The 12081-nt window shown below is 53.2% G+C and overlaps 1 protein-coding gene across 1 annotated transcript; it reads right to left on the bottom strand.

Annotated features, from left to right (window-relative positions):
- Positions 1-5681: 5681 nt before the first annotated feature.
- LOC116523392 (rho guanine nucleotide exchange factor 17-like) lies at positions 5682-9516 on the bottom strand (the record flags this gene model as incomplete). Its single annotated transcript, XM_032238495.1, has 1 exon — positions 5682-9516. A coding segment is annotated over exon 1 (3525 nt), but the record flags the coding sequence as incomplete, so codon positions are not given.
- Between the last annotated feature and the right edge of the window lie 2565 nt (positions 9517-12081).

Here is a 12081-nt window from a genome sequence, read left to right as displayed (position 1 = left end):
CCGGAAACCTTTTTAATTTAATCCGATTCGAGATTATTTTCGGTCTCCCAGGGCTGTTTTTAAATTCCTTTGTGTTCTCCCCAAGGCCGGCGAAAATTAAAATAGCCGGAGGATTATCAAAAAAAAAAAAAAAGTGATTATCTTTTTGCACACAAACAAAATGCCAGCGAAAGACATCGCGCATTCCTTCGCAGAAGGAACCTCCCCAAAGGCAGGAACATCACAATATTAAATGCGCTCACAAATAGTCCACACAGTCAAAATAAATGACAAAAAACCAAAATACAGGTAGCCCTTAACCCAGTGTTTCTCAACCTTGGCAACTTGAAGATGTCCGGACTTCAACTCCCAGAATTCCCCAGCCAGCATTCGCTGGCTGGGGAATTCTGGGAATTGAAGTCCGGACATCTTCAAGTTGCCAAGATTGAGAAACACTGCCTTAACCACTCACAACCACAATGTAGCCAAACATTTCTGTTGTTAAGTTAGTTTTGTCCCGTTTTACCACCTTCCTTGCCACTGTTGTTAAGTGAATCCCTGCAGTTGTTCAGTTAGTGACACCGTCGTTAAATGAATCTGGCTACCCCGCCGACAAAGCGGTAGCCATCAACTTACGACCACAACCGAGCCCAAAATCTTATGTTGGTAAGTGAGACGTGCGTTAGGTGACTTTGCCCCCTCCCCCATCTTACGACCTTCCTAGCCACAGTGGCTAGGCGAATAGCTGCAGTTATTAAGTTAGTAAACATCGTCGTTAAGCGAACCTCACTTCCCTACTGACTTCGCTTGTCAGAAGCCATCACGTGACCCCGGGACATTGCAACCGTCGTAAGTACGTGCCAGTCGCCAAGCCTCTGAATTCTGATCACGCGATTGCTGCAACGGTCGTAAGTGTGGGGAAACGGTCATAAGTCGCTTTTTTTCAGTGTTGTTATCAGTAAATGGACTGTCGCTAAGTCGAGGATTACCTGTACGCTGAATCATAAGCCACCCGACTCTCTTTTAATCTAGTCTAACGTGTTGTGCAACCACAGTTTTGTGTTGACCTCAGAAGATAATGTTATACCCAGTGGTGGGTTTCAAAATTTTTTGGAACCTACTCTGTGGGTGTGGCCTCCTTTGTGGGAGTGGCTTGCCAGCCATGTGACCTGGTGGGAGTGGCTTGCCAGCCATGTGTTCTCTCTCTCTCTCTCTCTCTCCTTCCTTCCTTTTGTCTCTCTGTCCCTTTTTCCTTTTTTCTTTCATCTCTCTCTCACTTTTTCTTTCTTTTTTCTTTTTTTATTTATTTATTTCTTCCTTTCTTTCTCTTTCTCTCTCTCTCTCTGTCAGTCAGTCAGTCAGTCTGTCTGTGTGTGTGTGTGTGTTTGTGTGTGTGTGTTTGTGTGGCAATGGTTGGTTTCAAAAAATTTTGGACCCTCTTCTGTAGGTGTGGCCTGATTTCCGGGTCCACTAGTGGAACCTCTTCTAACCGGTTCGGTAGATTTGACGAACCGGTTCTACCGAATAGGTGCGAACTGGTAGGAACCCACCTCTGGTTATCCCCCTTTCACCCTGGTCTGGGACTCTTAACAAGCCATCTCCTCTGGCGTTAGTCCAGTCCAGGTTTTCACCCTCACCTTAAATATTGCTTTGAGTGGGATTTAAATCCAGGACCAGACAAAGCAATGGCCTCAAATCCGACTCTCTTTTGCCACATGCAACTTTTCCGGAGGGTATAATTTACTGTCTAAGGGAGGAAACGGCAAATTACACCTTTGTGCCTATCCAATGTGCCCGCTGGGCAGCCAGCATTTCCTATCCTGGCTGGGGATGATGGTAGTTGTGGTCCAATGCCCTCTGCAAGCAGGCAGACCAGCAGGAATTTGCCTTTGTGAGAACTGGGCTGGTTTCATGTGAAGTCTGGGAAGGATTAAACAGGGTCCCTTTGCCTTGTCACTCAGCAGGGTGACGAGAAGCCGGATTGTCAGATCAGCTCACCGTTCAGTGTTATCAGCAGATGAGGATCCTGGTAGCTCAGGGTGGAACTGTGGGGTCCTTGGTGGTCTCTGGGCTCAGTTGTTGTTGGGGGTTTTTCTTTGCAAACGTTTCATGACCCAACTAGGTAACATCATCAGTGCTAGAAGAGAGTGGGGTCTGTGGGAGGGGGAGGAGGACTATGGGGTCCTTGGTGGTCTCTGAGCTCACTTGTTGTTGTTTTTTGCAGATGTTTCATGACCCAACTAGGTAACATCATCAGTGCTAGAAGGAGGTGGGGTTGGAGGAGGAGGAGTGGGAGAGAAGGAAAAAGAAGAGGGAGATGAGCAGGGGAAGAGGAGGAAAGGAGAAGAGGAGGAGGAGGAGGAGGAGGAGGAGGAGGGAGGGAGAGGAGGAGGAGGAGGAGGAGGAAGATAAAGAGGGAAGGAGGAGGACGACAACTGTGGGCCCCTTGGTGCTCTATGAGTTGAGTTGACTCAACAAGGTAACATCATCAGTGCTAGAAGGAGGTGGGGTTAGAGGAGGAGGAGGAAGGAGAGCAAGAGGAGCAGGGGAAGAGGAAGAAAGGAGAGGAGGAGGAGGGGAAGGAAGGAAGGAAGGAAGGAAGGAAGGAAGGAAGGAAGGAAGGAAGGAAGGAAGGAAGGAAGGAAGGAAGGAAGAGGGATATGGGCTCCTTGGTGCTCTGTGAGTTGCAGATATTCCATTACCCATTCATTTTGCAAGATGTTTTCTTGCAGATGTTTCATGACCCAACTAGGTAACATCATCAGTGCTTAGAAGGGAGTGGGGTTTACAGAGTGGAAGAGGAGGAGGAGGAGGACTATGGGGCCCTGGGGTGCTCTCCGAGTTTGTTCGCATGTAGATGTTTCATTGCTCAACTAGGTAACATCATCAGCGCTAAATGGAGTGGGGTTCGCTCAATATACAAGTAGGTTGCTTTGCAGAGAGGAAGCCCCCCCCCTCCCTTCTGGCACTGATGATGTTACCTAGTTGGGTCATGAAACGTCTGCAAGAAAACAACCAAGCTTAGAGAGCACCAAGGAACCCACAGTTGTCGTCTTCCCCCTCCTCTTTTCTTCTTCTTCTTCTTCCTCCTCCTCCTCCACACTTATCCCCCCCTCCTTCCCCTCCTCTCCTCATCTATAAACCCCACTCCCTTCTAGCACTGATGACGTTACCCAGTTGGGCCATGAAACGCCTGAAAGAAAACCACCAAGCTCAGAGAGCACCAAGGACCCCACAGTCCTCCTCCTCCTCCTCTCTGCAAACCCCACTCCCTTCTAACACTGATGATGTTACCTAGTTGGGCCATGAAACGCCTGCAAGAAAACCAGCCAGCTCAGAAAGCACCAAGGAATCAGAATTGAGTGAAATGTCCTCTCTAACCCGAGATGGGTGAAATCAAATATTTCTGCAATGTAGTAACACATCCCCCAGCCCCGTAGTTAGACACAACTACCGTATTCTAATATAGGTAGTCCTTGACTTACAACAGTTCATTCAGCGACCCTTGAAGTTACGGTGCTGAAAAATGTGACTTACAACTTTGCCGCACTTACAACTGTCCCATAACTCCCGTGGTCCGCTTGGCAACCGGCTCATATTTACGACGGTCCTGGGGTCGTGTGATCCCCTTTTGTGCCCTTCTGACGAGTCAATCGGATTCACTTCCCAACCATTCGTTACTAACACTTGCAGGGATGCACTTAACGACGGCGGGAAGAGAGGTCACAAAACGAGGCACTGAACCACTGCCTTGCTTAGCAACGGGGAATTTGCACGCCGTTGTGGTCATTAAGTCGAGGACACCCCCCTTGCGTTGCCGAAAAATAAGCCACAAAGGTGGATCCGATCAGGGAGACATACAAGAGTCAAATTTAATTCAGTGACACCTGTGCTTTCTAATCAGCTCTCATACACACCTGGGGTTTCGCAACTTCAGCAACTTGAAGGTGTATGGACTTCAACTCCCAGAATTCCCTAGCCGGTATGGCCGCCGCTAAGAATACTGGGAATTGAAGGCCACACATTTCCCAAGTTGTCAAGGTTGGGCCACATTGTTCTTTATACTAATTTAAGTCTCAGTGTCTCTCAGTTGTGGCCATTTTAAGAAGTGTGGACTTCAACTCCCAGAATTCCCTAGCTGGTATGGCCACCACTAAGAATACTGGGAATTGAAAGCCACACATTTCCCAAGTTGTCAAGGTTGGGCCACATTGTTCTTTATACCAATTTAAGTCTCAGTGTCTCTCAGTTGTGGCCATTTTAAGAAGTGTGGACTTCAACTCCCAGAATTCCCTAGCCGGTATGGCCACCACTAAGAATACTGGGAATTGAAAGCCACACATTTCCCAAGTTGTCAAGGTTGGGCCACATTGTTCTTTATACCAATTTAAGTCTCAGTGTCTCTCAGTTGTGGCCATTTTAAGAAGTGTGGACTTCAACTCCCAGAATTCCCTAGCTGGTATGGCCGCCGCTAAGAATTCTGGGAATTGAAGGCCACACATTTCCCAAGTTGCCAAGGTTGGGCCACATTGTTCTTATACCAATTTAAGTCTCAGTGTCTCTCAGTTGTGGCCATTTTAAGAAGTGTGGACTTCAACTCCCAGAATTCCCTAGCTGGTATGGCCGCCGCTAAGAATTCTGGGAATTGAAGGCCACACATTTCCCAAGTTGCCAAGGTTGGGCCACATTGTTCTTTATACCAATTTAAGTCTCAGTGTCTCTCAGTTGTGGCCATTTTAAGAAGTGTGGACTTCAACTCCCAGAATTCCCTAGCTGGTATGGCCGCCGCTAAGAATTCTGGGAATTGAAGGCCACACATTTCCCAAGTTGCCAAGGTTGGGCCACATTGTTCTTTATACCAATTTAAGTCTCAGTGTCTCTCAGTTGTGGCCATTTTAAGAAGTGTGGACTTCAACTCCCAGAATTCCCTAGCTGGTATGGCCGCCGCTAAGAATTCTGGGAATTGAAGGCCACACATTTCCCAAGTTGCCAAGGTTGGGCCACATTGTTCTTTATACCAATTTAAGTCTCAGTGTCTCTCAGTTGTGGCCATTTTAAGAAGTGTGGACTTCAACTCCCAGAATTCCCCAGCCAGCATAGCTGGCTGGGGAATTCTGGGAGTTGAAGTCCACCCATCTTATAGGTATGAATCACTGTCTTAGATGTTGGCCTACATTGAGTTACTCTACTAGATGGGTGCTTGAGCCCCTGTCACCTCCCCACAACAACACAACTCCCCAGAGAGGCAGCCCTTGTGTGTGTCGCATCGTCCAATTCCTCCCCCGGAACTTAAAAAACGCTACCACCACAAGCCTAGTTCCTGTTAACAACCTGGTTGCGCGAGACCTGGCAAATACTAAATCATACCCATTGCTGCTCCAAGCCTCTGCGCGTCCTTGCCAGGAGGACTAGAAACCAAAATGCCTTGTCCAGGCTATTTCACGCCACTGCCTTTCCAGCTAGGCACCAAACTCAAACTCAAAAGGTGTGGCGTTGTCAGAGTCCCACCAGAAGTGGAGAAGACCCTGGCATCCCAAGTCCCACATGCGGCCGGAGCAAGCCACCCCTAGATAGGACAACTCGGTTTGCAAAATCTTAACCCTGATCCCCGAACGCCGAATAAGTCAGCAGAACTAAACCATCAACAAAGAGAGTTTCTTAAGACTCCAGAAAATCCCAAAAGAAAGAACAAGAAAACTCACCACTTGTGGCTTCGCCCTGGCGCTACTGGCATTGATCTCTCCGTGGTGTTTGGGGCATCTGGGCAGCTTGGGCTCCGTGGTGGTCGGCGTGGAAGGGGACGATCTGGGGGTATCCACAGGGCTGTTGGGGAGGGTCTCCCCGGAACTGAGAGTCAACATGTATTGCTTGGTGACATCCTCCAAGGAGGGGACCTGAGAAGGCTTGGTCGGCAGGTGCGGGAGCTCCTGGATGGCAGGGTGGGCGTTCTGATAGAGTGAGCTGGGCAGGTGGGCATCGGAGAGGCGGAGGAAGGTGGCCGGTTCGCTGGTGTGGCGCACATGCTTGGAGCCCGGCCTTGCTCTGCCCAGTGTGGTGGGCACCACGGAAGGCAGTGCCGTCTCTTCCTTCCTGCTCTCCTGATTATTCACCCGGTCGCTGCGTTTCTTGGAATTACGCCGAACTATCCTGGGAGAGAGGACTTCAGCCAGCTTGGGATCGAAGCTGAAGGCTTGAGGGACCTCATTGTCTTCCGGTGGTGTCGGCAGGGTTTGCTCCGACTGGGAGGACAACCGGCGCACTTCCTGCTCCGTGGACTGGGCCCGCTGCTCCGAAAGGATGGGCTCGCTGCTGGACGGAAGGATATTCTGCTCTGTCTCGCTGATGGGTTCCCCGGCGCCCATGAAGCCCGGGCCGGCATGCTCGCCGCGGCGGCTGGGGTCGCTGAAGGACTTCTTCTTGATGGGCTTCCCGTTGCCCTTCTCGTCAATCACCTTGTCCAGGGCGCCGGGCTGGCTGACGATGTTCTGGATCACGGTGCTATAATCCTTCAGGCCGTCGCTGCAGACGGAGAGGTCGCTGGCGGCGCTGCCCGTACAGTCGGACAACGTGGCGGCCGAAGCATCCAAGATACCCGGCTTGGAATTCAAGGAGCCCAGGAGGTTGCTATCCACGGAGAAGTTCTTGGAGTCCTCGGTGATGGAGCACCTCCGGTGGGGCATGGGGTCGCTGAGAGAGCGGTAGGACTCCCCGCTCGACTCCCCACTGCTCCCGTTGCTGGATTCGGAACCGTTGGTTCCCAAGGATGGGAACTTGCGGCGGCGGCGGAGGGCACTAGGAGTCAGGGGGGTCTCCGACAAGCCCTGGGACAGCGTCTTAGGATTGGGGAGCACCTCGTCCACAGCGGCGACGTTCTCGTTCCCTTGGGCTAGATGGTTTGGGAGAAGCTTCTCAAGAGAGGAGGCCTCCGTTCCTCTTCGGTTGGCCAACTTCCACGCAGCGACAGAGGGATCGAGATAGCTGTAGGCAGGAGACGTCTCTGGCTCGGTCACAATTCCTTCATCAGTCATGCTGGACTCAGGACCGTCTTCTTCTCCTTCAGAGCCAGCTTTCTCCAAGCACCGGCCGCCGCTTCCTCCCTCTCTCGGGGCCTCCTCTCCCTCCTCCGTGCCGCCCTTCCCCCTTTCCTTGGACTCCGAGCTGAAATTATAGTCGTGTCCTGAGCCCATCTTACTTATCTTCTCGAAAACCTGCCTGGCCTCTTGGATGTACTGATCTTGGATGATTACAGGGAGCACCTCCTCTTCCCGGCTGTCGGAAACCACACCGTTGTGGTCAAAGCGAGTGGCCAACAGGAGCTCCGAAGAGCTGGACTTCATGGCGTTCTGCAGGCACAGGCGGCGGGAGGCCGGTTTGTCCGAGTACGTGAAGGATTTGGCCCGTCTCAGGGTCGCCGTGAGGTCCTTCAGCGTTGGGCGCTGGCCCAATACCCACCGGTTGGGGGGCTGAGCCTCGCCTTGGCATCTCCCCACCGACGGGGGCTCGGCTCCTCCTTGGGGATAATGTTCGTCTCTGCTCGCCGCATCGCCGTTGTTGCTGCCGAAGGCCGGGTCTTCGTGGTCACTCAACCGACTGCCCCTTTTCTTGGCCTTCAGCTCGGACAGGTCCGATTTCAGGAAGCTGAGCAGGGCCAAGGTCTCGCTGGCGATGTCCGGATTCGACATGGACTTCTGGTGCTTGGCTCTGGCCGTGGGTTCCAGGCCGCCAGGCAGCCAACTCTCAAAGGACGACAACTCCTGCTTGGATCTCGCCGAGCCCAGCGGCAGCTTCTGCCGGGCCCGGATGGGGGTCTGCAACCGAGCCTGGCTGTCGCTCGGGCTAAAACTGGGGGTCCGACCCAAGCCGAGGGCCCAGGAGACCCCCGGCTGCTCGTCCTCCTTCAAGGTCTCCGTGCTGGAGTATCTGCTGCTACTTCGGGACCCAGCCGGGCTGGACGCAAAGGGGGGCAGGTTGACCTTGGAGATGCGGGACACCAGAGGCAGGGCGGGCCCCGAGGAAAGGGGGGCAGGGGTGAGCCCCAAAAGCGGCCTGGGTCCCTCGGAGGCCCCCGGGGTAGTCCTCTCCTCCTCCTGAGGGGGCAGGAGACCCCCAGAAAGGTCCAGCTGGGCCTTGAGGTGCCACTCCATGCCGGGCACCACCCTGGCCTCCTCCTGGGCCTCAGTTTCCCCCTTCTTCTTCCTCCCTCGACGGTGCCCGGCCTCCTCCTCCTCTTCCTCGCTGCCTGAGGAGGGCCTTGGGGGGCTCTTCCCGCCCGGCCTGGGCCCCAAAGGCCTCCACTCGTCCTCGCTCCTGCTGGAGATCTCCGGGGGGACCCAGCCTCCCCAGGCCGGGCAGGGGGCCGGCGAGGCGGCGGCGGCGGTGGTGGCTGAGGCCGAACTATGCCAGGAATGCGAAGTATCCCCCAGCTGAGGCGGCGGGCCCCGAGGCGGCCGGAGCCCCGCGAAAGGGATGCAGCTGCGGGGCGGCGGCGGCGGAGGGACGCCCCGGCGCTCTTCTTCGGCCCAGCACGGCCCATCCAGAGCCGGGCCGCCGCCGTCGTCGTCGGGAAGCAGCAGCGCAGCCGCCGGGAAGTCGCTCCGCGGGCAGGAGCCGTCCTCGCCCGGGACGCCCCGTCCTCGCTCGGCCGCCTGGAGCTGCTGCTGCTGCTGCTGCTGCCGCCGAAAACTCTCGCCGAAAAGTTTGCGCATCTCCGTCACGCTGGGCCAGTCCGGCGCCGGAGCCTCGCCCGGCCCTTTGCAGGAGGAGGAGGAGGAGGAGGAGGACGGGGCGGCGGGGCTGCTGCGGGGCGGGGGTTGCGGGGGCGGCCCGGCGGCCTCGGAGCCCCCCAGCTCCTTCTGCCCGCGGCCGCAGGGGGCTCTTCCGCGGCCGGCGGGCGCTTGGTCTTGGCGGCAGAAGCGCTGGGAAAGTTGGCGCACGGAGGGCGAGAGGCTCCGCAGGGCGCGGCCGGCCGGCTCGGCGGCGGCTGCTGGGCGGGAGGAGACGCTGAAGGAAGCGGCGCGGCCGGGCGATCGCCGCCCGATGGGCTCCGGCGGCGGGGGGTTGTCGGCGCTGGGCGGGGGAGGCTGGCGAGGCGGCGGCGCTGGCGGCTCCCCCCGAGGATCGTCTTCTCCTCCTCCTCCGTCGGGCTGGGCCGGCCCGGTCCACTTGGCCAAGCGCTGGAAGGAGACGCTCCGGTAAAGGGGAGTCCTCTTCTGGCCCCCCTCCGCCATTGTGGAGGCCGGCGGTTGCAGGGCCCTGCCCTCCCCCGGCTCTTGCGGCGGGATCCCCGAGGCTGGGAAGCGTCCCGGGCTCGCCGCCCCCGCCGGCCTCAAGCCATCCGAAGGAAGGAAGGAAGGAAGGAAGAAAGGAGGCAGGAAAAGGGAGGGAGGGAGGGGTGTTGTGTGTGAGAGAGAGAGAAAGAAAAAGAAAGTCGGAAGGAAAGACAAAAGGGGAGAAAAAAGCGGCAGCAGGAGACAGAAACACAGAGGGAGGAGAAAGTTTAAAAAAAAAAAAGTAAAGAAAGAACCAGAAAACGAGAAAGAGAAAAAGAGGAAGAGCGAAAGAAAGAAAATAGGAGAGAAAGAACTAGAAAGTGAAAAAGAGAAAAGGGAGACAACAAGAACGAGAGAGAGAATCAAAGAGTGAGAGAAGGAAGGAAAGAAAGGAAATAGGAGAGGAAGAGCGAGGAAAAGGGAACGAAAGGAAACAAGAAAGAGAGGGCGAGAATGAGAGAGCGAGAGAAGGAATGGAGAAAGGAAAGAAAACACGAGAGAAAGAACTAGGGAAAGGGAAAAGAGAAAAGAATGAGAGAGCGAGAGGAAGAAAGAAGGAAGGAAGGAAAGAAAACACGAGAGAAAGAACTAGGGAAAGAGAAAAAGAGAAAAGAATGAGAGAGCGAGAGGAAGAAAGAAGGAAGGAAGGAAAGAAAACACGAGAGAAAGAACTAGGGAAAGGGAAAAGAGAAAAGAATGAGAGAGCGAGAGGAAGAAAGAAGGAAGGAAGGAAAGAAAACACGAGAGAAAGAACTAGGGAAAGAGAAAAAGAGAAAAGAATGAGAGAGCGAGAGGAAGAAAGAAGGAAGGAAGGAAAGAAAACACGAGAGAAAGAACTAGGGAAAGAGAAAAGAAAAAAGAATGAGAGAGCGAGAGGAAGAAAGAAGGAAGGAAGGAAAGAAAACACGAGAGAAAGAACTAGAAACAGAAAAGAAAGACAACAAGAATCAGAGAGCGAAAGAAAGAAGGAATAAAAAGCGAAAGAAAGAGAGAGAAAGAAAAGCAAAGCACCGGGAGTGCAGAGGAGGCAGGCAGCAGACTTCCACCGCGTTCCCACGTTCACTTCCGAGCTCGGGTCCCGTGGGGAGGGGAGGAGGGCGGAGAGGCGAGGGAAAATCCGGCCGAAAGCAGCTCCGAAGCGGCGTGGACGGCAACAATGTAAACGCTCCTTCCGCGCGGCGGTTCCGATTCGCTCGGCCGAGCCAAGTCCCGGGGCTGAAGGGCGGAGGAGGGGGACGAAGAAAAAACCCCTCCCCATACAAAAACCCCACCGGGGGGGGGGAACCGACCCAAGTCCAACTTCCAGGCCCTCCAAAGGCCGGCTCCGGTTCCGTCCAAGCGCGCTCCGCACCGCTGCCGTGTGAAAATCCGATTTCTATTTAAAATGCAGCTTCTAACTCGCGCTGGGGGGGCTTAAGGGAGCGGGAGGGAGACCCCCCCCCCGCACCTTCTGCAAAAGAAAAGACCCGACAAAGGCTTAATTTTTGTTTAAAAAAAGAAAAATTAGACCCCCTCATTTCTCCCCTTTTAAAGCGCATCCTTCTCTCCCCTTCGCATTTTTCTCTTCGTTGGTGGTGTTTATTTTTTGCCTGCTTCCTTTCCCCCCCCCCTCTTGCTCTCTCTCTCTCTGTGTTTCCTCCAAAGAAAGTTTCACATAAACTTTCTCCCTGAAGGGGCGTGGCTTCCTCTTTCCCTCCCCCCCTCCCCCAAAATAGGAGGGATGGTCTTTTGCAAGAACAAATCTTTGGGAACATTCTTTGCAAGAGAAACAGAAGGAGCAGGGGGAGGAAAAGAAACGGAAAAGAGGTCAATATAGATTTGCAGGCACTGACAAACACACACACACACACAGAGGCCTAGGCAAGGGATGCAAATTGTGGGTTTTCCAATTGGGCAAGGCAACACCTTCAAAACTCAAGAATCAAGGTGCAGTTAAATTCAATAATAAATTGCACTAACAAGATAAATGCATTGGTTTGTATTGCATTGGCTTGCCAAGCGTCCCCGATTTTTTTTTTTAATCTCATGATCCCTGGGGATGCCCCAAGGGTCGTAAGTGTGGAAAACGGCCATAAGTCACTTTTTTTTCAGTGCCTTTGTAACTTTAATCGCTTAAACAAAACTGTTCTAAGTCCAGAACTAACCTGTATTGTGGATTAGTGTTACTCAACCTTGGTCCTTTTGAGATGTGTGTGGACTTCAACTCCCAGAATTCCCCAGCCAGCATATAAATTTACAAACAAACACACAATACAGAGAGAAAGATAGAGAGAGAGAGAATGAGAGAGGGAGGGAGGGACAGTGAGAAAGAGAGACAAGGAAAGAGAAAGAGAGAGGGAGGGGCAATGAGAAAGAGAGAGAATGTGAGAAACAGAGAGGATGAGAGAGAGTGAAAGAGGAGAGAGAGTCTGAGAATCAGAGACAATGAGAAAGAGAGAGACAGAGAGAGAGACAGTCAGAGAAACAATGAGGAAGAGAGAATGAGAGAGAGAGAGAATGAGAGAGAGATACAGAGAGAAACTTCAACTCCCAGAATTCCCCAGCCAGCATATAGATTTACAAACAAACACACAACACAGAGAGAAAGAGAGAGAGAGAGAATGAGAGAGGGAGGGACAATGAGAGAGACAATGAAAGAGAAAGAGAGAGGGAGGGACAATGAGAAAGAGAGAGAATGTGAGAAACAGAGAGGATGAGAGAGAGTGAAAGGAGAGAGAGTCTGAGAATCAGAGACAATGAGAAAGAGAGAGACAGAGAGAGAGACAGAGAAACAATGAGGAAGAGAGAATGAGAGAGAGAATGAGAGAGAGAGAATGAGAGAGCGAACCAGAAA

The sequence above is a fragment of the Thamnophis elegans genome, unplaced genomic scaffold (assembly GCF_009769535.1).
Source record: "Thamnophis elegans isolate rThaEle1 unplaced genomic scaffold, rThaEle1.pri scaffold_244_arrow_ctg1, whole genome shotgun sequence".
Lineage (NCBI taxonomy): Eukaryota > Metazoa > Chordata > Lepidosauria > Squamata > Colubridae > Thamnophis > Thamnophis elegans.
Note: the sequence above shows the minus strand (reverse complement) of the source record. Positions and strands in the feature narration are given on the sequence as shown.